Source organism: Zootoca vivipara, chromosome 2 (assembly GCF_963506605.1).
Source record: "Zootoca vivipara chromosome 2, rZooViv1.1, whole genome shotgun sequence".
In the NCBI taxonomy this organism is placed as follows: Eukaryota; Metazoa; Chordata; class Lepidosauria; order Squamata; family Lacertidae; genus Zootoca; species Zootoca vivipara.
In genome coordinates this window covers 56,635,608-56,659,753 of record NC_083277.1, presented here as the reverse complement: position 1 = coordinate 56,659,753, position 24,146 = coordinate 56,635,608, and the positions used below count along the sequence as shown (strand labels likewise).

Here is a 24,146-nt window from a genome sequence, read left to right as displayed (position 1 = left end):
AAACATTAATTTGTGATTTGTATGCCTGCAGGGAGATACTCCCAGATGTTGGAGATGCACCAGTGATTATGTGAGCATATGAGTGCCTTTTGAAGAGCTTATCCATATGTTTGTTAAGCTTATACGAGCACAAATTAGAAGACAGCACATAAGGTAATTGATGTCTGCAGTGCCATATGATTTGTGACTTTAATTTTGTGCTTGCTATTCATTTTGTTTCAGTTAGTTTTAAATCAGGTGAATGGGCTAGTACATTATAGATCCCATTAAATGCCAACTGCAGGACTAAAGGGACCAAGCAAAGGCCGAGTCAGAATAGCCCTTTCTGCACAAAATCACGGAAATAACTGTTGCAGCAAAACCATTAAAGAGCCTTGTGGCACCTTCAAAACAGACTTATTGTAGCATAAGCTTCTTCTAGAGTCCGTCAGATGATGAGGGACCCTAGCCCACCCACAGCTTATGCTATGATAAACCTGTTCACCTCTTAAGGTGTCACAAGGCCATTTGTTGGCTTTTCTGGTACAGTTCTGTGCATCCCAACCCTTTACCAGGTTGCTTCCTGCTGTCATCATTTCATTCTGCCTAGAAGTTGCCACCCACAGCTGACAGAAAGGTTTTCCCCCCTTACAGTACTCAAATCTGGGCTTAAGCGTTGCAGTGGCGCCATCTGGTGGCATATCTCTTTTGTAGCAAGCAATTTAAAAAATCTGCAGTAGGGAACTTTCTCCCGAAGCCTTCAAATCAAGGAGATGCCACTGCTTCATGAGGTTGCTCTTTATAATCCCATCAGACATTTAGGGAGCCCTCACCACATGCTTATGCTTTAAATCTGCCTTAAACCCATTATCTTCATGTTGGCAATCGTCATAGATAAAGAGTCTCATGCTCTACCAAATGAGCAAAGGGTTGTGGGTTTGAGCTACACATTGGGAAAAAGATCCCTGCATTGCAGGGAGTTGGACTAGGTGACCCTCATGGTCCCTTCCAACTCAACAATTCTATGAGGGACGCGGGTGGCGCTGTGGTCTAAACCACTGAGCCTCTTAGGCTTCCCGATCAGAACGTCGATGGTTAGAATCCCCGCGACGGGGTGAGCTCCTGTTGCACTGTCCCAGCTTCTGCCAACCTAGCAGTTCGAAAGCACATCAGTGCAAGTATATAAATAGGTACCATTGTGGCGGGAAGGTAAACGGCATTTCTGTGTGCTCTGGCTTCCGTTACAGTGTTCTGTTGCGCCACATGACCCGGAAAGCTGACTGTGGACAAATGTCGGTTCCCTTGGCCTGAAAGCGAGATGAGTGCTGCAACCCCATAGCTGCCTTTGACTGGACAGGGGTCCTTTACCTTTATCTTCTTCCCTCAATGTCAGTAAATAATAATATTCTAAGCAAAAATGCCTATACAGTATATTAAAATACAGGGTTATAGCCAAGTACTCAGATTAGACCCACTGAAATTAATAGACCTAGCTTAGTCATGTCCACCAATTTCAATGGGTTTTCTTTGAGATGGACTAACACTGTAGATAACACACATGCTTCATCTCCCAGGTTTGTGTGGATCAGTTGCAGCAGAGATGTGGTTCAAACTTAAAAGTTACAAAGAACCCCACCCACTCTCTGCATCCCTCTCAAACAACTTGCGTGCCTCTTATGTTTACATGCTATCCAGAGCAACATCGACACCTTTCAAAATGTGGCTCTTTTATGGGGGGGGTATTATTGGGTTATTGCTTTTATTTTAATTTTATATACTGTGATCTTTTTATGTAAACTGCCCTGAGACCTCCGGGTATAGGGCAGTATATAAATTCAATAAATAAATAATAAATAAACCTAGGAGATACTATATTTTCCCAAAGTTGTAATATATTGGCCACTACACCGCACAGAAAGAAATGCATATCAAAGAAGTAACAGGCATTATGTTCCAGTACAGTTTATTCTTCCATTAAAATGAGACACTTAAGTGCCAGTTTCCACTGAGCTCCCTCCGAAATGAACTTGTGGAAGCACAAATGACGCTTTCCTGGCATTTCTGAGCTCTCCTTATTGCAACAACTGACACGCACTCCTAAGTGCTGGCTTCCTCACTTTCTGAGCCTCTGTGTGGCGCTGTCAATTATAGAGACCTCAGGTTATCCCTTTGTCAGGGAAGAGTCCTCTTAGAGCAGAATCCCTTCTCCAAGACTGCCTTTGTCCTCACGGCTTCATGAGACGCGCAACTTGGCCTCTCCACCTCCGGTCTCCTGCCCATGTCTTGCTTCTGGTGCGGAACGTGAGCATCTCTGCCTTGAAGTCCTGGTGGCACATGGGGCAGTAGCTCTGGGGCTCACACAGCTCCTAAGGAGAAGGGAGATGTAGCAGAATGCAAGGGCTGGAGCTTTTCTTTTAAAGCCAAAGACCCAGTGAATTCATCACAAACATATCAAGCTACAACTTAAGAAACCCCAAACAGCGCATTTCCAGCTCTTTGGCACATAGGAGGAGGACTTTTTCAGTTAAAGGAGAAACAAAGAAAGGGTCTGGATGGGACCCAAGCAGATTCTGAATCTTATATGGTTTCCTTTCCCTTCTGTATTCTCCTGCTTCTATGTACAAATTAGCTGCTCAACATTGTTCCCTAGAGGCAATGCATCCTTTCCCTATCTAATTTCTTATGTCACACCAAAGGATTTCAAGTTCTACACAAGAAACATATTACTTCTTTGTCCCATGCCGCCTCCAAGGAGCTCAGGTTGAGTCGACCAGGTTCTAGTTTAACATTCCTGCAGATCTGGTGTACTCCTATACGTGTGCAATATAGATTTCCCTAAGCTTCTTAAAGCACAGAATCCTGGGATTCCTACACAGCACTCAACAACAGTTTACCCACCTACATCCTCAATGATGAGGCCAGGCATAATCATAATAGGGAGATTTTATTCATTTTTACCAACCTGCTGACCAGCATCTAGTAAGAGGAAAGCCCTGACAGTCTGCCCACAACACAAACATGGGAGCTATAATTTTTGAGTTCTAAACAAGGCTACGACAAATGCATTGTACCTGTCTTCAAAGGCTTTGTATTCTCATTTTATATTTGTCTGTTGTGAACCACCCTGGGATCTTCAGACAAAGAGCAGTATCCAAATTGAACAAACAATAAACTTCCGCTGGTCCAAAATACTGCAGCTACATTGTTAATGGGATTCTAGTCAACTGGAACATTACTCACCAGTTTTAAACACATTTTCACTGGCTTACCATGTGCTTTCAGTTGTACTTCAAAGTTGATCCATGTTTGGATCAAGGAGTCCAAAGGACTGACTGTGCCCATTCTTTTTTTTTTAAAAAAATCATTTTTATTAGTTTTTCAAGAAAAACAGCCAATTAACATGTAATCATAATCTTCTTCGGTCCAGACTATGTCTGTTTATTGTCCAAATCTAATTATTTTATCAAACGGATCTTTCCGGCGATGAGAGTGGCTTCGGAGAGTGCCGGCCGTGTCATGCTCTGGGACCCAGTGTCCTGCCGCTTGCATGCAAGCTGACAATCTCGGACAATCTGCGGGTCTATGAGACAGTCCTCCCCCACCCTAGGGAGTCTGCCAGGGCTAATTACCCCCATATCATACCCTGAATTACTGGCACGGCTGGGGTCCGATCGTTTGGGAGTCAGCCATTTCTCACCGCTGGAAACAGGAAGCCTGACTGTGCCCATTCTTATTAAGCTTATTAAAGTGATCTTCCCCTTTACCTTTCAGAGGTAGGAGAGTGGAGACAGGACCTTCACGGAGGTGGCACCACAACTGCACAATACCCTCGCCAGAGTTGTTAGTCTGTTGTATATGTTACCTAATTTTAAGTGCCTGGTTACAAGTATTTCATTTGCCTGAGCTTTTTAAACGAACAATAATTGATCTTTGATTGCTTCTTGCTATCTCAGCTGTTGGAATTCGATCTGCTGCATTATAGACGCATTTTATAATAATCTTTTCAGGATTAGTTTTTAGTTGTCTTGTCCCTCAAAACATGCACAAGAGGGTTGACATCTCCCCCCCCCCCAATTTGCTAGAAGAACCCAAATCTTAGAATGAGATGTTCCTGCGTGGCAGGATTATGAAGCCAAAGTCTTGGCTGTTACCTTGTATTCGATGAAGAAGTCCTTATAGCCACCCTGAAGGACATACAGTTCAGGATAGTGCAGCGCAGGATACTCATTCATGGCTCTGTCTTCTTCCCTCAGATAGCGACACCTTCAAGTAACAGCAAGGAAGGAAGAGTAAGAAGAAAGGCAAGGCAAAAGCCACCCTATCAAGCAAAGGACCTCCCAAACCCCACCTGTTTATCGTGCTCCAAAGGGTTGCCTCACTGAGACCCACACTCACATCTTTGGGCCCCTCTCTGAGGAATATTCACAGTGGAAAACAAGGATGAGGCGCTTCTGAGGCGTTGGCGAGAGTAGAGGCTTTCTCAGGAAGGATTCAAACAGATCATCTGCCCCGGGGATATTCAGAGCCCCCTGTAGTTAGAAATAGAAAAGAAATTCTCAGAAATACGATGTAGGGATGAGGTATAAGGCAGGCATCCCCAAACTTCAGCCCTCCAGATGTTTTGGACTACAATTCCCATCTTCCCCGACCACTGGTCCTGTTAGCTAGGGATCATGGGAGTTGTAGGCCAAAACATCTGGAGCGCTGCAGTTTGGGGGTGCCTGGTATAAGGCATCTACATCAGCTGGTCATGGTTGTCTAGCATTGATATGCAGAAGCCCCACCTAGAGGTGTTGGGGATTTAACCGTGACGTTTTGCATTATGCCTTGCCAGTGAGCTAAAGCCACCCCATCATGCAGCCCACGAAAACCAATCACCACCCTTAATTAAGCGCATGATTCTCTCACCTTGATATGTCCCCCGTCATATTCATAGGGGTAGCGACAGTCAATAATGTAGAACTTCTCTATAAGGCTTTGGAACTGGCCTTGGAGCAGAGCAGCCATCTAAAAGAATAGCAGAACAAGACCCAAGTTCAACTCGTCACTAACTCTCAAGCCGTACCTACATCACAGGGCTGTTGTCAGGATAAAATGCAGCTAGAAATGGGGGGAGAATCATCATCTCTACCACCACCTTGAGCTCTTGGGGGGGGGGGGAGGATGGGCTAAATAGGAAGTAAAAAAACCCATACAAGCTCTACTATTTCTTTCCTGTCGTTACATGGTTACCTATCATCTCTAAGGTGGAGGATAGCTCCAGCAGGTAACACTAAAGGTAGACTGAGGTATCGCTGTGGTCCTTCAGTTAGGGCACAAAACGCAAATCTGTATTGGGGTGGGAAGGACAGCTATATCCCCACCCCTCCAAGTACCTTCCGGGATTTTTATAGAACCAAGTGAGGGTCAAGGAGCCAAAATTCAGCTGATGTGGAGGAAACCAAAGGGCCAAAGACACAGACACACACAGATAACGGAAGAGGTGATTGCTCACGGTATCTGAAGTGATGTATTTCAGGTCCTGATGCCTTCCTGCTACTGTTGGCAGTGAATACACCTGGAAACAATGCAACCACGTTCCACTTCAGGCTTTGCCATAGCTCCCGAGCCCCCCAGATCTCCCGAGCCCTAGCAAGATAAATTCTAAAACCAAGCCCCAGTGAACTCCATAATCAGACCTACTTCTGAAAAAAACATGCAGACATTTGGGCTGCAAGCACTGAATGTATCATTTGATTCCTGGTTCAAAAGCACTCCTTATGCTTTGAAAAGCAACGTAACCCCCTGGTTGATCTTTATTTGCTAGGCTGCATTTTCTGCAAGATTACAAGGCAGCGTTGAGAGTTCTACAAGAAAAATCCTTTATAGTCTGAAAACTCATACCCTGTTGGCAGAATTACACAAATTGGGGGGGGGAGTATATATTTTATTAGAATTGTCAGGGGCAAATTAACACGGGTGATGCCACAAAGGGATCACAACATAGGGAAGATGCCTGAAGTGTAGCCCTATACAACCTTGTAAAAAGCAAAACACAGCAGATTGTGAATGAAATGAGATTATTTTTGTTCTTTTCACTTTCCAGTTGGTTTCTTGATAGTATGGTTAATGGCATTTTATTATTCCACTTTTACATTGGAGAAATGTACAGTACTGCTGTTTAACTCTTAAGCACCAGAACTATATTCAGCTTAGGTGCAAGTAACGTTCCAGCAACTAGTTAAAGATGTAACAAAGGACAGCTATTCTGGCAATGCTGAGCGGTTGCAAATAGGCTTTTTGGTTAATATACAGCCACTTTTTTTGAGGAGTGATGTTGCATTCCTGTTTGTAAAATGAATCAGGATGAGGCAGCAAGGGACAAATGGGATAACCCATTCAGGACTTTCAGCAGACAGTCCTCATATTCTAAAGGTTCCCTGCAATAAGAATTAAAAATGTTGAGCGCAATGCCTTAGAGCAGTGGTTCCCAACCTTATTTTGGCCATGCCCCACCTAAGCATCTCTAAAATCCTGATGCCCCCCCCCCCATGACATATAATGCTTATTATTCAAAAAGAGAACTCCTATTCACTTGGAGGAAGCCTAAAAGGCCATTAACTGTTAATAACTCATTCTCAAATTCCCCCCCTGTGGGGCGTGTGCCCCATGTTGGGAACCACGTCCTTAAGAGTTTCCAGACTGTGAAAAAGAAATCTTATCTGATTCTGTGCTACAACAATTGGTAAAACAAGACTTGTGGGAATGAACGGCACAGTGGCATCTAGGCCATATTGTACTATAACATTCAATTCTCATTAATTAGTACAGAACAGTTTAACATGAAGAACTGTTTCTCCCACCCTTTTAAAGATAGCTGGTGAAGTTTTGATGGGATTGTAGGAACTGAAAGGGATTTTGACACATGGGCAGGGCAACCCATATGTCAGTCATGCGGCATCAGTTATGCCATGTGACTTACAGGTAGATTCGCCCACCCATCTATCAAAGTTGGTGCACAGGGTGGGGCCGCCAGAGCCGGAAAAGTTCCCCACCCTTGAACTACCCCAATACAATTCTCACAGATATGTGTACCAATCCGGTTAAGAGCTTCTTGACTCATGCAGGGAGCTGCTTATAGAGAGGCAGTTGGAACCCCACCCAAATCATGCAAGTGGTCTTACAGCTAGGTCATAAAATCAGGCGTGTGTGTGTGTGTGTGTGTGTGTGTGTGTGATATCAATATCCACCCCAAGCCCACTTGTAACTGTGCCTGCCCTGCTTTGTCTGATGATAAAATATCATCAGACAGTTTAAATATGTAGAAAGCTTGCATCTCCCAGCATCGGTCAACAATCAAGGTAAGAAATTCAGCATCATTGGAGAGTGAAAGACAAAAGCCTGCCCCACGAAGGTTGAAGAAACCTACACAGGAGAAATCTCCAATCAGCTGCCTGAAGCTGTGGTCTTGATCCAGTGCTCTGACAATCTCCATTTCAGAAAGGGAGGCTGCCTTCTTCAAATGCATTACCTATATAAACAAAGCAGGCAGTCATCAACAACATGTAAAGCAAATGAATTCCCTGCCCAGTTACCTTGCTTGTTTCTCTCTGTTCACACAAGTGTGGCAGTAGAAATTACATGCTACCACAAGATATAGTGATGGCCTCCGATTTGGATGACTTTTAAAGGGTTTTGGAGAAATTCATGGCTATCGATGGCTTCTAGGGCCCCCCCCCCTCAGGCATCCTTTCTACTGTGTATGCATCATGGTTTGTGCTCACGATGCTATCAGGACAATTATACACAATCAAACTTTCAATACCATTTGCTGATACTGCCTTGGCAGCAATCAGTGCACATCCTCAAGCTTCCAGCTAAAACCCCATAACTTTTTATACTACAAATGTTACGGTTCATCTTTTCACTCCTGCTGTTAATGTACAATAGCACAAAAGTGCCATGGCAATGTGCCAAAATGCATCTGCTCCTTTGTGACGTAGCCGCTCTCCTATCCCTCCTGTTAACGCCCAAAATTGGCATTCCTGTGGGTGTTTTCCTTTTAATGGAAATGAGCAAACGTTTAGCACAGCAATCACAGCCTGAATATAAAAATTGAAAAGGTGTTGAAATGAAAGTGTAGTGGCATGGCGTCACGGCATGACTAATTTGCACTGGAGGAAGAAAGCGGGGAATTAAGGGTAGCCGGAAGACGAACAATGAAAGGCAGAGTTTAAGTGTGGATGCAATGACGCAGGTATGTTGGGGAAGCATCGCAAAACAACTGAGAAAACGGCATGATGTTTGGATGGCTCAGTACACACCCATTTCAAATGCACTATGAATCAGAAACACTTTGCTGCATACATCCACAACTAAACAGCAGTCTGATGGGCCCCTAAGTTATGATGGCTCAAGTAACAAAGGCATTATGGGCTAAGACATAACTGGTTGCTGGGGAAAGCAAGTGGGGAAAGTGTTGCAACACTCAGGTCCTGCGTGTGACACCCCGCCTCCCTGGCATCTGGTGGACCACTGCAAGAGGAGAATGCTGGACTAGATGGGCTTATTATCTGCATCATCAGGTATGCTCTCATGACAGCAGCTATGCCCTGATAGCTACCTGTTGATACAGCACATGGGACTGCCATTCTGCTGTCACCACTTAGACCCAGGAACTTGTACTGTACTTGAACCAAGCAGGATCTTACCTCATCCGGCTCCTCTTGGGTTGGGATGTGCTTCTGTTTCACCTTGATGGGCGCTTCGTCTTCATCTTGGCTCTTTGCTGCCTTCTTCAGTACGGGTCTGTTCAGTTTCTCTGGCAGTGATGGGGATCGGAAGAGTCGAGTCTTGTTCATAGAGACCTGCTCAGAGTGGCACATAGACAGTGATGGAAGTTGGGGAGCAGTGGGGAACTCCCTTGTTTCATCGACAAAGTTTCAGGGCTCCTACAGCTTTGGTGGTGAGCAGCACCAGCCTCATCATCAGGATTTTAGTTTTTTATAATTACTAGATAGATCAGGGATGGGGATCTGAAAGTACAAGTCCATGATTCAGCCATTACCAAACCACACTACTCAAAAGGCTGTGAGCTCTCTCTCCAACCACACTGGCAGCTTTGTAGCAGGAACAGATCCAAGACCACTGTGTTCTGGTACCCCTGAGATCCATAGCTGGCAAGATCTACTTTTCCATTTTCTAAGATTTCTTGCTTTTCACAAATGCCAATAATGGAGTGAACGTATCACATTCGTCTCACCTCAGTCTCTTCCTGTTCAGGGCAGAGTTCTGGAAAGCCACTCAAGGACTCTGGCATTCCTGGTGGTGTCACTGCAGAAATTGGGCTGCCAAGATCTTCCATCTCATACTCCTCTAGATCACCTGCTTCCTGTCAAGATAAGAAGCTCACAGCTGGCACCTATTGCTTCTCTGGCATGATATATGTGTGTGTATCTATATATATTTCCCCTAGAATTTTTATATATCTGTGGTTGGGTAATTTGGCTTTTATATTAGTTTTGTCTGAGGACTATCCCTGCCTCCGGGTCTGGTCTTGACCGGATGGATACTGGAATCAACAAGGGATACCCACACGACCTGAAAGTACTGCTGTGCAATGCCAGGTCAATGATTCATAAGACCACTGCCATCCATGACTTGATCATGGATCGAGGACTTGACCCGGCATGTGTAACAGAGACTTGGTTGGATGAAGCAGATAGGCCTGTTTTAGCTGCTGCGTGTCCACCAGGTTTCTCTTACGCACAGCAACCCAGGACTTGTGGGCGGGGAGGGGGGGTTGCAGTGATTTTTAGAAGTCATTATTTTGCACCAGGCGTCCTATTGGGAAGACCCAGTTCTCTGAGTGCATGTTCTGGAAGTTGGGCAATAGGGGCAGTACAGGATTCCTTCTGGTGTACCGACCTCCTCGCTGCACCAAGGATTCCCTGCCCGAGCTGCTTCAGGTCATGGCGGACGTTCTCCTGGAGACACCTAGTTTGGTTGTCCTAGGGGATTTTAATATCCATGCCGACACGACCTTACAAGGGGCCGCTCGGGACTTTGTGGAAAGCATGGCCTCCATGGGGCTGTCCCTGAATAAGTCTGGCCCAACTCATAGCCGCGGACATGCCTTGGACCTGGTGTTTACCTCTATGGATATTGGTGATCTGGCACTAAGTAAAAGCGAAACTAAAGAAGTGCCATGGTCAGATCACTACCTGGTGCAACTGGACTTCTCCAGTTGGGACCGATTCGGATGGTCCGCCCCCGCCACTTAATGGATCCAAATGGTTTCCAGAGAGTGGTAGGGGATGCTTTATCCCATGTTGATGGCCTTTCAGCCAATTCCCTGATGGCCCGCTGGAATGTAGAGTTAACCAGGGCTATTGACTGTTTGGCTCTGAAGCGCCCTCTCCAATTGCATGGAGCCCAGACAGCTCCGTGGTTTTCCACGGATCTGAGGGCAATGAAACAATCACTGAGACAGTTAGAGTGCCGGTGGCGGATAAGTCATGCTGAAGCTGACCGGAAACGGGTTAGAGCTCAATGTCGAGCCTACCAAATGGCGGTAGTGACAGCGAAGAAGACTTTCTTCACCGCCTCTATTGCATCTGCAGAAAACAGCAGCAGGAGTCTTTTTCAGGTGGTTCGCAGTTTAGTGGAACCACCTGCTCCATCGGGGCCCAGTACGGGCCGCATGATCTCCTGCAACGATTCTGCAAAGTTTTTTGCAGATAAAGTCGCTCAGATTCAGGAAGAGGTAGACACCACCGTGGGAGCAGGGCTGGGGCGGGAGAGTGCTAGAGTCCTGTCTAGTCCAGTTGTGTGGGATCAATTCCAATCTGTTACCTCCGAGGATGTGGACAGGCTGCTTGGACGAGTGAAACCAACCAACTGTCTCCTTGATCCTTGCCCATCCGGGCTTATAAAAGCTATCCGGGCTTATAAAAGCTATCCGGGAACAGCTGGGCGATGGGCTTCGTGGGTTGGTGAATGCTTCTCTCTGTGAGGGAGCCTTCCCAGACCCGCTGAAAGAGGCAGTTATTAAACCGCTTCTTAAAAAACCATCTTTAGATGCGGCCAATATGGCCAACTATTGCCCAGTCTCAAATCTTCCATTCTTGGGCAAGGTGATTGAGCGAGTGGTTGCTGAACAACTCCAGGCACGCCTGGAAGAAGCGGACCATTTGGATCCCTTCCAGTCGGGATTCAGGCCTCATCATGGGACTGAAACTGCCTTGATCACACTGGTTGATGATCTCCGGCGGACTAGGGACAAAGGTGAGAGCTGTTTCCTAGTTCTGCTGGATCTCTCAGCGGCTTTTGACACCATCGACCATAACATCCTTCTGGACCGTCTAGAGGGGTTGGGAGCTGGGGGCACTGTCATGCAGTGATTCCGCTCCTTCTTCCTGGGCTGTGTTCAGAAAGTGGTGGTGGGGGATGAGTGTTCAGACCCCTGGGCTCTCACTTGCCGCTGGGAGATTAATTCTGAGTTCCCTAACCAAATGCTTCATCCCCATTCATTCATGTCCAACGAAGAAGTTCCCTGCATCATGAAGCTTGAAAGACTGGCTTGAATTAGACCAGGCACCCCCAAACTTTGGCCCTCTAGATGTTTTGGACTACAGTTCCCATCACTCCTGACCACTGGTCCTCTTAGCTAGGGATCATGGGAGTTGTAGACCAAAACATCTGGAGGGCCAAAGTTTGGGGATGCCTGTGTTAGACTAACACTCCCAAGGAACAGTGATTTTTGTAGAGGAGAAAAAATATGTAAACCCGCAATGCATGGATTCCCATGTATCAGTGTAGATGAAACTGAAAATGTTATAAATTAAATTATGGTGTTGGCCTCACAGCTGTCCAGCTGGTAGATCCGACTACTACTTAATATCTATACCCACACATAACTTAAGCAGTATTAACTTACCAGCGTAGTAGCATAGGTCAGCTGTGCATCTGGTGGTTTTTTCCAGAACAGCAGGGATTTGGGCATGCTCCACCCTGGGTGCTTAAAAGGGCTACCCTCCTGGAAGGAGATAAGGAAAGGAGGTGGCTTTTAGAGTTGAGAACTACCCCTGGAATCAAGAACCTAGTTTCAGGAAAGCTAAGCTAAGTGTTATCACCATGAAGTGAAAAGGAAGGGCCTAGATTCTGTACCCTTCTGGTAAGCAAAGACTTCTGCCTGCCTGATATCCCAGTATGCACCTTACTAATATGGCTGGAAAGCCCAGCTTGCTGCAAATAAAATAAAATAAAAAATACTCACATTCTCTTTGTTCATGGAAGGACTGCTGATCACCCTGCTAATGTGCTGGAAGCAGCTTGGAGTGTCTGGTGTGCTGCACAGTACCTGGGACTGGAAGGCCAAGTAGAGAAACACGTTTCCAGTAAATTAATATTGGTTGTGAATCTTAGAACTGGGACCCCAAGTCCTCTGACTCATTATCTCACAGTTCCCTAGCAGCAGAATATTACAAAGAAGTGAATGACTTCCACCTCACCAGACAGGAAATACTCACCTGCAGCAATTGTGAACACTGCCTCCCTGAATGTCTGCTGGGAGAAAAAGATAACTAGTCAGAAAGCCTTCTCATTGAAAAAGAGCGATCAATCTGTCAATCCCAATCTGCCTTGCAAACTCTTGCTAAAAGTTGTCCAGCAGGAAGAGATTTCAGCCATTTTTTCAGTCTGAAGAATTGAGGCAAGGTCTCCTGGCCTTCCTGGAAATCACTTCAGAGTTCACCTCCTGGTTTATTCACAGGACAGTTCCATATTTTATAAACTTGTTGTTAAGTTCATGCTACCTACTTACTTTTCATATTTCCAACATCTGGGGTCTACTTCCAGATGACACACAAAACCAAACCCCAACCTTCTCTTTATTCTCACAATAAACTAACCTAGCAAAGACCAAATCTTTAGTACGCTGGTATACAAAGAAAAAACAGTGCAAGTCCTTTGTACAGCCATTTTGCTTATGAATCCTGATGAGCAAAATATCAATTTGACCAGCATCTTATAGATTCAGCACCCTCAGTTCAGGGACAGGGGCTTACTGATGTGGGTGCATGAAAATTAAGCAATGGACCAACCACTCTCCACCTGCATTTGGGTTAGAATTTTCCAACAGAGAGACAGACATTCAGAGGGTAAGGCACCCTTTCCTTGTACTGATAAAAAACCCACGTTCTATTCATGTAAATGAATCCAGTTACAGTATTTCATCTATATTGTGAATAAATCCATCTAAGGCTGAAAATGCCTGGCTTGTATTTCACTACAATTTGGGTCAAACTATTGATATGAATGTTTGGGGCTGCAAATATCAACAGCTTTGGTTAATCAATTTGCCTGGTAGACCCAGATGGTGAAACAGGCACATATGCTCTACCTGTGTCCACCAGGCATGAAAGTTACGTCATATGCAACTAAACCATGCAAATTAGTAGCAAGCTGTTCCCCAGTTTACAAGGCATTTCCAATGTATCTTCTTTAGGTAAAGGTAAAGGGACTCCTGACCATTAGGTCCAGTCGTGACCGACTCTGGGGTTGCGCGCTCATCTCGCATTATTGGCCGAGGGAGCCGGCGTATAGCTTCCAGGTCATGTGGTCAGCATGACAAAGCCGCTTCTGGCAAACCAGAGCAGCACATGGAAACGCCGTTTACCTTCCCGCTGTAGCGGTTCCTATTTATCTACTTGCATTTTGACATGCTTTCGAACTGCTAGGTTGGCAGGAGCTGGGACCAAGCAACGGGAGCTCACCCCGTCACAGGGATTTGAACCACCAACCTTCTGATCAGCAAGCCCTAGGCTCAGTGGTTTAACCACAGCACCAATGAACAAATAAATTGTCTTGAGGAAAGTGAGAAGAAGAATCTAAGGCCTGCTAGGCTGTTTGGTAGAAAAGCAAAAAAGAACAAAAGCCTCCACAAGCATCTCTACATTTTTCTAAATATACGTTGGTAAACTCTAGAAAAAGACAATAGAGGTCCTGAAGTCATTGGTAGTTATAAAACATACTTGTTGCCAAAGAGCCCAAATATGTCTGTGCTTTGCTCAGGTTCACAGATTTCTAGCACTCAGGGCTCAAAAAAGGAAACCACCTAATTGGGAAAGAATCTTCCCTCTCTCCTATCATTCTCAGCTTTATTCCCCATTCTCAGCAGATCAACATTTTAAACACAAATGGTGGTGGTGGGGAAGCTAATACTAATATGCTAATATGCTGTAAGAATGTGATGGCATAACTTACAGCTTATTCTGGAGTCCCATTGAACCCTTCTGACCTGTAAAAGAATAAAGAAAGAAATCAGCAAAAGACCAGAAAAGATCCAGGCTTGAAGTGTAAGTGACAAGATAAAAGCCAGAAGATGTTCCTTCCTACCTGTAAAAATGGCTTAACCACTGGTTCCCAAACTTCCCCCCCCCCATGGACCACTTGAAAATTGCCAATGGTCTTGCCAGACCACTTAATTGATTTTTCTTCCTTTTGTGACAATTGTGCTAGATGCCGACTTTTAATTGCAATTTTTAATTGCTTATTTTATTTATTTTATTGTATTACAATTTGCATTCCTTATAATTAAAATTGGAATACAACAAAATACAATATAATAAATAAAAGAAGCAATGAAAATACAACTAAAAACCAACATTAATATTTATTGCAATCATGCCACAGACCGCCTGAATGAAGCTTGTGAACCACTGGTGGACAACAGGCCAGCTTGGGACCCCTGCCCTAGAATAACCAGAAAACAAATCACAAAAGCCTACTGAAAGCACGCAATGAGGGGTGCGGCTTGGGAAGAGAGCTTTCCAGAGTTCTAATAGAATGGCAGTGGGAGAGTCCAGGACACTTGTTTCCACAAGTTGCCTGGCATGTTAGCATGTAATCAAATTCTCTGAGGGGGCTTGGCTTACTGACAATTTTATGCTGCATTTCTTATGGTTATTTTATTTTAGTGAGCCATTCAGAGAATGTTGTCATTGGGCAGCCAATATAAATGCCCTAACACATTAGCCGTTTGAACAGAGCTACAGGAATACAGACAAGCAGCAGCATGCAGAGAATTGTGCTGCTGGCAACAACTATTACCAGTTTCCAATGTACCTGGGGACTGGTTGAAGTTGAAGGCAGTTTCCTCTTCACCATTGCTGAGATTGGATAGATCTAGGCAGCGTCTTGGTGTATCCCTGCATGAACAAAGTAACAGGAATGCTTGGGAGAAACACACATGTTCTACAAATTAATACAGGACATAAAAGACTGAATTTCTGATTGAAATATAAAGTTTGTGAGTGTTTTCTGGTCTGTGCGCCTCTCTCCTAAGACAGTAATCACAATTAGTAGACAAATTGCATTCAGCTGCCATTTCATCAGCTTCTACTATACATGATCAGGGGACCTTAGAATGCTGCACCAGAGAAATAATTACTAAGGACTGAAGTCAGATTAGAATTTAGATTACCGTAAGCGAGATGCATTTAAGACTCACTGACTACCTTAAGCCCCATCTGCCAACTTCCATCAGGAACCTAACCATGTCTACTCAAAAGTAAGTCCTATTGAACTCATTGAGGCTTAATTCCAGGTAACTGGGTTAAGTTTGCAGCCGCAGTCTGGCTCCATCACTGCCATAGGGACACCATTTAGAGAACACTTAAGTTTTTATGATGATCTGCTTTTTAATCTAATTTTTATTGTGATCTGCTTTAGAATTAGTTGCTTTATTTTGATTAATTGTAAGTTGTTGTTGTTTTTTAAAAAAGTGGCCGTCACGTGTGATTTTATATACTGTACTATTGCTTTGCTATCAATATTTTGGGTGGTATTCAATGCACTCATTCTGTCAACACAAGGACTCGATGAAACTTCCCCGCTTCCTTTCTTTATATGTCCCCTAAATCTGGTCCAGGTCCCCCACCCAATCCTCCAAAGCAAATTTAGGGATGGTGTGGGGCACACACAAAGAATTTTCTCCACGTTGCTGGTGTGTGCCATTGCCACCATTTGTACTTTTAATGCACAGAGCAAAATAGCATGTTTCAATGCAAATAATATTTTATAGATAATGAAAGAAAATTTGTGACTAGCACAAACCAAATTTAATTATGGAAGAAAAAAATCACAATGCATGCTGCTCAGCACTAAATACAAACTAGGTCAAATGCAATATGGTTATGCTGTCAGTTCTCAATAATTATTTCACCAGAATCCATGAAAAAGACAGTCACCCAAAGTACTAGATATGAAAATTGACATTTTTATATTCAAGAGCCTTTACCACAGCTTTCAAATAATCATAGTTGTTTGTTGACTCCTTGTGCAAACACTCATCTCAAAACACAGGAAACCTAAAGAATGATTTCCTGTGACTGCCTTGTGTTTGGATAGCGATAGTGTGTAAGTTATACTGTGCATGCATACTTTGCAGAGATAGTCAACTGAAAAATTAATTACACATTTGAAACTACCTAACTTGAACTATATTGTATCCACTCATTATGCTGCTAAATTAAGGAAATTGTGAAAATGCAATGTTTTCTACCTCATTTCACTACTCTGAAACTTACCCGGTTAATGTGCTAAAGGTCCTGAAACCCCGAGTTAGGCCAGAGATTGGGGTAAGAGGTATATCTGGATTAAAGGGTAGTGAGAACTCAGGATCTTGGAACATAATCATCCTGCATCTGGATCGGAACTCAAGACACAAATGGGAAGCATCAGCCTCTATGGGGGAAAGGTTCTTAGACATAGTTCGACACAGAATCCACTGAGCAGCTGCCTGTGGAGAACAGCAATTACTATTTATATCCTGCTTTTTATTATAACCAGAGTATCTTACAGCATAAACACGAAAACTGCAATATAAACAATACAGTTATCACTGAAATTATTAAAACAACATACATAACAAAACTAAAACTTGACAGCAGTGAGGTTCAAAAGAACCACTCAAAACTGGTAGAGATAAGATTAAGTAAACTGAAGGGTTATAAAATCGAATGTTTATAAACACATCCAAATATGCATCTTCCATTTCCAAGGCTAAGCAAAAGTCAAATTCTTGCAATTTATGATTAAAGCCAATTCTGTCATACATGGCTTGAATCAAGCTTATGGGTTTGCGGAGGAAAGCATCCTGCTGTTGGTAAATTATCACCAACGCAGCTTTGTTAAGTTACTGCCGTGTGTTCCTGTTGCAGTTTGTCTCCCTGCAACCTCACCTTTCCCAGCCCCAGGCGTGTAGGATTATCTGCTAGTTTCCTGCACCCGTCTGTCCATGGAAGTTTAATCCTTTACAAAGCTGCATTTCTTCAGGTCGTCCGAAGACTCTCTCCTCCAGTGCCGGATTTACGTATAAACTAAACGAGCTATAGCTTAGGACCCCAATCTCTTGGGGGCCCAAAATTTTTTTAAAGAAAACACACTGGATGTACATTTCCAAAATATAAGATAAACAAATAAAATAAAACCTACATACAGCAACAGTGTTTTTGTGTTGTGCAGGCTCCTATGATGTAAGTGATGGGCCCCGCCTGCTAGCCTGCTCCCTAAAATATCACTTGTTTGCTATTACTGTATTATTTCATGTTATAGCACGTTTCTAGAGACTAGATTATGAGTCTTTGTAAATTGTGTTTTCAAAGGAACTTTTGTTATTGCCAAATGCCAATGTGTTTGCATTATTAAGTTTGTTATGAATAAAAAATCATTTTAAGTTAGAGCTTAATAATTATTTCACTATTAATATACTTCTTAATTGTATTTCAGTTCAACATTTACTTTGATAAAATACGTATTTTGTTATGTGCAAATTGCTTTAGATAGCTATTCGGACCATAAATTACCATAATAGCATATATTCAACACAAAAAACAGCGACAATTTGCTGTTGACAAAGGACAGCTGGACATATAAAGGGCCCATTACCGTCAGTAGCTTATAGCCTCATCACACCTAAATCCGGCTCTGCTCTCCTCCAGGCTCCCTTGACCCCATACTGCAAACATACAAGGGCAGCCAGAACCTGCAGCCCCAGGCAGATAGAGCCTCGACTGCTCCCCACCAAGGTCGCCACCCCGAGCAGAGCTCATCCCACCGCACCGCTCCCGTTCCGCAAACACACCTGCTGCCCATCGACGCAGCCCAGCCCTTCCCTCGCCAGGCTGAAGGGACAGACTCGAAAGCGGACAGCAGCCTGGGAACTTAAACCTGCCGCCCGAGCCGCCAGCCAATCCCAAACGCCGTCTTCTTCGTCAACCAACCACCGCAGCGCGGACGAAGAGGAGCCCTAGCTACGGCTCGAACAGCTTTTCAATTGGTTAACGTAGCCACGGGCGTCAAAAAGGCCCCGGAGCACCTATTGGGAGAGCGTAGTGGTGGTAGGCGGGGCTTTGCTTACCACGCTTGTTATTGTTCCGCGACGGCTTTCCGCCTTCCTTTGTGCTTTGCGTGCAGCCAATCGCTTAAGGAGGGCCCGCCCCCACTACTACGCGATAGGCCAGGAGTGTGCTGCAAGCCCCGCCCTTTCGAGCTACTTGCGGGAGATTTAAATCCCGGGAAGGTTCTGCTCTGCACCTGACAGACACGCTGCTGTTCCATCTGAGTCATGCACCTTGGGAGTGCTGTGGGTGATGGGTGGGTTCCCGTGAGCGACAGGTGCTTTTTGCTGGATTTCTGGAGTGGGTGGAATACGAAACTCAGTTTTCTTCCTCCTGAAATGTAACGAGAAGGAAGCTGATGTTTGTTGGCTGCTTCGTTCTGTTCTGTTTCTTGCCACCCGAGTATTGGTTACCAAAGCTGGTAGGAAGAGTGCTGCAGAGCCGCGGAATAAATGAATGGTTTCCTTTTAGCACAACATTTTAAAAAATATTGTTCTAAATTTAGCTGACTAATCACTAAAAGCTCACTAAGCTCAGCGCCATGTCAATTTGTCTCCCACTCCCCATTTTCCGGGCTCAGTTTTGTTTTATGTTGGGACTAACTAACAGCTCTGATTCTCCAATTTTCTGAACTCGTATGGAAAGGCTAAATGGGGATAACACGTTTGCATAAGAGGCTTTTAGTTTTGTTTTGCTTTGCTCTGCAAATGTGGTTTCATGCTGCAGGGGTTTTGCTGTTTACGTGTTATGAATGAGATGAGAACTGATAAGAGCGTAAGTGCCTGGAAACAGTTTTCAGTCTACTATCGTTAGCTAGATCCTGTATAGGCTAAAATTTGTTGCTCCCCTCTGGGAGGTATTTGGGATTGGCAATAGTCTCGTCTGTAGAATATTTATAACAAATTATTGTCTTAATCTGCCTTCAGTTCTCTGTACTATGGGCCATTGGTTTTCAATCATGGGGCACTTGCTGCTGGGATGTCGCCTGTGTTTCAAAGAAACAGGTAGGTAACAATTCAGTGGGGGGGGGGGTAGTGGGATGAAGTAAGATACTGTACAGTATACCAATTAACCAGGAACTTATTAGAAGCAATGAAGAAACTTTTTTCCAAATAACAAGTCAATTCATTAGTTATGTGGATTATGATTCACAAAGGAAATAAATTGGGAATTCTGGTGTAATGAAGGCACCAGTTTGTGATACAAATCAGTAACAAATGTCTTTGAAGAGGGTTAATTGTTTGGTATCAGCCAATGTCTGATGCTTTAGAATGGAGCTTGGGAGCAGGATGAATGTAATATTGAAAGGAATGAACCAGAAGCCTTCTTCAGCCTCTAGTGGTCATATTAAAGCATTTAAATACACATGAAACAAAGATAAAAGCAGGTACTGCATTTGCTTAAACATTTAAGATTTGTTTAAATAAAATAAGTTAAAATGCCTGAATTTTTTTTATTTTTTATTTTGCCTGGTGCTCCAAAAGATAAGTGTTGGTCTCAGGCAAGGAATGTGAGGGACCATTGGGGACCACATTCCCTTGAATGTGTATCACTATGAAAAGCATAATATAATAAATAATAAAATAGTTAATGTTTTCCAAGGCATTGAAAACTGTCCAAGACTTTTGTGTTATGCCTTATTATTTTTCTTTTGTCATTCATGGTCATGGGTTTACTCATTACAATAGTGAACAGGTTCCTTCTGGGAGCAATTCATGACTGCTGAGCTGGAAATAAACACAGGAGACTACCTTGTATATACTGTAGTACATGAACTAGGGTATGAAGCTGGCAGCAACTTGTACCTATTCTAATTATTGACAGCCAGTCACTGTCTTTCGACCTAGTTTATTTTATAGGGTTATTGTTGTGATTTTTTTAAAGTGTAGGTGTGAAGAAAACTAAGAGATGCACTTTGATTCCCATGAGGAAAGGTGGGATAGCTATGTCATAAATAGGGTGAAATGTGAGGGAACATGTGTGGTCTGGAGGTATAAATGAATCCATATTATCAATAAAACATTTCCCTTCTCTCCCCATTCTAGGCCACAATGTTGCATAGAATAAGCATTCCCAAACTGTGGTCCACAGGTGGTCTGTGAGCCTCTTTTAGGTGGTATGTCTGTAAAAATATGATTAAAAGTTTCACAGCATCTAGCACAGCCCACCACAATTCCTACAACAGGCAGAAAAATAATTAAGTGGTTTTCCAAGAACCTCAGCAATTTTCAAGTGGCCTTGGTGGTGAGTTTGGGAACCGCTAGCATAGAAGATGTTTTAATAATATGTAGCACCTGGATTCCTCAGACTGGCAGGCAGTGTTGGTGCAGAGAATGTATAAAGCTAATATTGCATGATTCAGGCAGCTGCACCCAAAACTTGAGGTTTAGCTATGCGTGCTCTGGGTAGAGTAGCCAAGAGATTGCTCAGACACTTGGACAATGTTAAAATTAATGGGAAGGTTGGGGAGAAACAAAATGGAGCATATTGAATTGTGCATTGCTTTAGGTATTTTTAGTTTGGCATGAAGGGCGTCAGACATAGCATGGGTGATAGCAGGCAATTATTGCTGTCTAGCATATTGGACATGGAATGTGACACAAAATGGAATAAAAGTGCTAACTTTCCTTCACCTCTAACTTAATGTCCCACATTATGAATCTTCACATTTAAAGCCCATGCTGTCCAGCTTTCAACTGGCACAACATTAAAATGTATTTCAAAGTTCATGGGCTTTCTCCATAGTGTGTGGTTCTGATCTTGAACTGGGTCTGAAAGTTGTATGGCTGCCTTGCTGTTGAGTTTCAACCATTAGTTCCTGGAGACAGAAACCTTTTGCAGAAACCATTTATTAAAGGGATCCTGATGCGTCGGCTCCATTTCCAAGAAATAAATGCTATTTGTACATTGAGACATCCTGTTATGCAGCTCTTAGTTGGAAAAAGTGTGCCCTTTAGGCTCCTTCTGTGGCTTCAGATGGCAGAAACTACTTAAAGGTACAATTTGCTTTACTGAATAAAAGATCCTACTGATTTTCAGAGGCATGTTTCAGTAGTGACCATGGTAGATTGGGGGTTGTGGGATCTTGCCATAGCTGGCTCTAGCCTATTTTTCATGCTCTGTAATCAAAACAGATGATAAACAGTGAAGTCTTATTCGAAGGAGACCCACTTAAGTCATATAGACTTAAGTCAGTGGGCCTACTCCGAGTATGACTACCATTGGATATAGCCTCTCATTTTCTTGGAACAGGCCTTCATCCCAGGTCTTTCCTGTTGAAATGGTGAGTGTGGGTGTAGGCACAAGCCCAGAAAGGACAACAGAATCCAGACCAGAATCCAGGTAGGTTTTAATAGGAGTGCAGCTATAGGTTTTTGAGGATGTTTTAAGTGCTTTTATTTGGGGGCGGGGTGGCTTTTATGTCATAAACACACGTACTACAAACTTATGCCTATATGTACATCCATTGATATAGTTTACATGTTGTTCACATTCTATTTTGCTCACATGTTTGTATCCTGATTATTTTCTGACTTTCAGAAGACATCTGAAAGCAGCCCTGTTTAAGGAAGTTTTTAAAGTTTGATCTTTTATCATGTTTTTAATGTTCTGTTGGGAGCCACCCAGAGTAGCTGGGGAAACCCAGCCAGATGGGCGGGGTATAAATAATAAATAATAAATTATTATTTTAATTATTTTATTATCATGATTATTTATTGTTTTTCCTAGTTCATATTGATTTCATATTAACATATATACAGCTGTGTTTCCTTAACCATCTAATAATTTACCGTATACCTTATCTCATATTCTTTGTAATAATTCTACTTTATAGAGCTTCCACTTTTCCTACAATGTGCACTCATTTAAAACCAGTTTTTCCTATATTGAGCTGCCATTGAGAAACGAGACCCCCAAAAACTACAGTATTGTGAAAAATAATTTCAAAATGTCACCTGGGACCTCTCTGTCAATCTCTGCACCACTTTCTCATAGGCACTTGTCTTTATCTTTTCTTACTAATCAGTAGCATCCCATATACAGTAGTTAGCTTTTGCTTATTTGCTGCTGCTAATTTTTCAATTTAAATAAAAACACAAAATTAGGCTTTGATTCCTCAAAAAATGTTTATTTGGATATGCTGAAAATACGGCATTCTTAACTACATCAACTCATTCACCTCATGTGTCCTAATATTGTTTATTACTGATGAAGAATTTGCATGTTTCTGTTGTCTCTTTAGCATTACACCTCTCCTCTCTCAGCAGGTCTGGCGTGGAGACAGATGCGGCTGTCTTGCAAAGGAGGCAGAAGCAGATAGACTATGGGAAAAACACCATTGGTTACCAGTGCTTTATCCAGCAGGTGCCCAAGTGAGCAAAGCTAGTTGTTTATCTACCAAGTCTTTCTCTTCACAAAGCAGGGGCTTGGAGTCCACAGCTTTCCTTTCCAAACAGTGATGGTGGCCAGCAACTGTTCTCTAAGCCTACTTCAAGGGACTGGCATTTGAGATGTTCACTTTGGCATCTGCTCCTGATGAACCATTGGGGGGGGGGGCTTAATGTGGTCTTAAACGGTAGAACCTAATAAGTGTTCATGCTTTGTTCTAGGGCTGCTCGGCAGCCAGGTGTTCACCCAAGAACTCCAAATAAATATAAGAAGTACAGTCGCCGCTCCTGGGATATGCAGATCAAACTGTGGCGACGGGCACTGCATGGCTGGGACCCGCCTGGACTTGAGTTCTCAGGAACTGGACAGGGAAGTTTTTGCTAGTTTCTCTTAGCTATTCCTGGATAATCTGGGGGAAGAAGCTTTTGGAGATGAAATATGGACATGTGTGTCCAGTTTTCCCTGCCCAAATCTTTTGCTCTAGAGAACTTGCTAATGGAATTCGTTCTTTGACATACTCCTGTTGAACCTTGGTTCATTATTAAAAAGTAACTACCAGTACCTTTTCATTATGGAGCATTCACTGCCAGCAGCCCCGTGACCCATTTATAAAGCAATCTTAGCACACTCTTCAGGAATTGCGGGCCTAGTCTATGTAGGCTCTCTCCCTGGTATTCCTTATCACCATGGAGACAGGGTTAATTGTCAACACAGCTCTTGTGCTCCTTGCTGAGAGCAAATGGCTCTTGGGCTTATCAAAGTCTGGGAGTATTTTTGTACACTGTTGTGTGAATGCCTATGTGGTGGTGCTCACATGTGCATTGATAAGAGGGAGAAATGCTGCTGTGGTATAGAAGTGAGGAAGATGTAGCCCACTTTATACTTCAGTGGATTTCAATCATTGCCTATATTTTGGCAGTTGGTGATCTCTCCAGGAGTGTATGGGGAGGAGGAGAATTGAGTCATTTGAGTTCAGTTACCATCAGTGATGAAAAGAGAAGCCATACAATTCTCTTTCAGTATGGTTATAATGGGAGCGTGTGTGATTTCATCCTTGGGGTCCAGGGCAACGTGGGACTTCTAGGCCTCTAAATGTTACTTCCTATTAACCATGGTTCGAGTTTATGAGAATTGTACACAGGTTCCTGGTACAATGCCTGGTCTGGGATCTAAAGAAATCTAATGCTACCTGCTGCCTAGTTCAGTATGAATGAAATTCTGTTTGCTTGCAAGGCAAGAGCTGGTGGGTCCTTTGCCTGCTCTTTCAAATGACTGGCTTGTTGCCCAAGGGACCCTGGAAAAACTTTGTAAAGAAGTCTTGCATGGGCAGGTATTTAACACTGTGCTCCTTTATAGCTTTGTTTTGCCATAGTTAAAAGCGGTGCTTTTTCGGGGGGA

General features: G+C 43.5%; 2 protein-coding genes across 2 annotated transcripts; one reads left to right on the top strand and one right to left on the bottom strand.

Annotated features, from left to right (window-relative positions):
* Positions 1-2,036: 2,036 nt before the first annotated feature.
* CDC25C (cell division cycle 25C) lies at positions 2,037-16,742 on the bottom strand. Its single transcript, XM_035108055.2, has 14 exons — positions 16,548-16,742; positions 15,085-15,167; positions 14,224-14,257; positions 12,489-12,522; positions 12,236-12,325; positions 11,897-11,995; positions 9,221-9,349; positions 8,670-8,825; positions 7,388-7,489; positions 5,474-5,536; positions 4,888-4,986; positions 4,375-4,508; positions 4,131-4,242; positions 2,037-2,345 (listed from the first exon to the last, which is right to left on the bottom strand). The coding sequence occupies exons 1-14, from the start codon at positions 16,727-16,729 to the stop codon at positions 2,205-2,207; spliced, it is 1,458 nt and encodes a 485-aa protein (XP_034963946.2). The 5' UTR covers positions 16,730-16,742; the 3' UTR covers positions 2,037-2,204.
* A 4,828-nt stretch (positions 16,743-21,570) lies between these two features.
* On the top strand, positions 21,571-23,132 carry LOC132591646 (oocyte-specific histone RNA stem-loop-binding protein 2-like). Its single transcript, XM_060271033.1, has 3 exons — positions 21,571-21,701; positions 22,625-22,732; positions 22,970-23,132. Exons 1-3 carry the CDS (start codon positions 21,571-21,573, stop codon positions 23,130-23,132), a joined length of 402 nt encoding a protein of 133 aa, XP_060127016.1.
* The last annotated feature ends 1,014 nt before the right edge of the window (positions 23,133-24,146 follow it).

Bases quoted from the DNA above. Each gene is read 5' to 3' on its own strand.
- CDC25C (XM_035108055.2), bottom strand. From the start codon at position 16,729: ATGTCTAAGAACCTTTCCCCCATAGAGGCTGATGCTTCCCATTTGTGT. The intron at 8,826-9,220 runs GTGAGACGAATG...CACTCTGAGCAG, and splicing joins CTGAACAGGAAGAGACTGAG to GTCTCTATGAACAAGACTCG. The intron at 4,509-4,887 runs GTGAGAGAATCA...TTCTAACTACAG, and splicing joins ATGACGGGGGACATATCAAG to GGGGCTCTGAATATCCCCGG.
- LOC132591646 (XM_060271033.1), top strand. From the start codon at position 21,571: ATGACTACCATTGGATATAGCCTCTCATTTTCTTGGAACAGGCCTTCA. The intron at 21,702-22,624 runs GTAGGTTTTAAT...CTCCTCTCTCAG, and splicing joins GAATCCAGACCAGAATCCAG to CAGGTCTGGCGTGGAGACAG. The intron at 22,733-22,969 runs GTGAGCAAAGCT...GCTTTGTTCTAG, and splicing joins TTTATCCAGCAGGTGCCCAA to GGCTGCTCGGCAGCCAGGTG.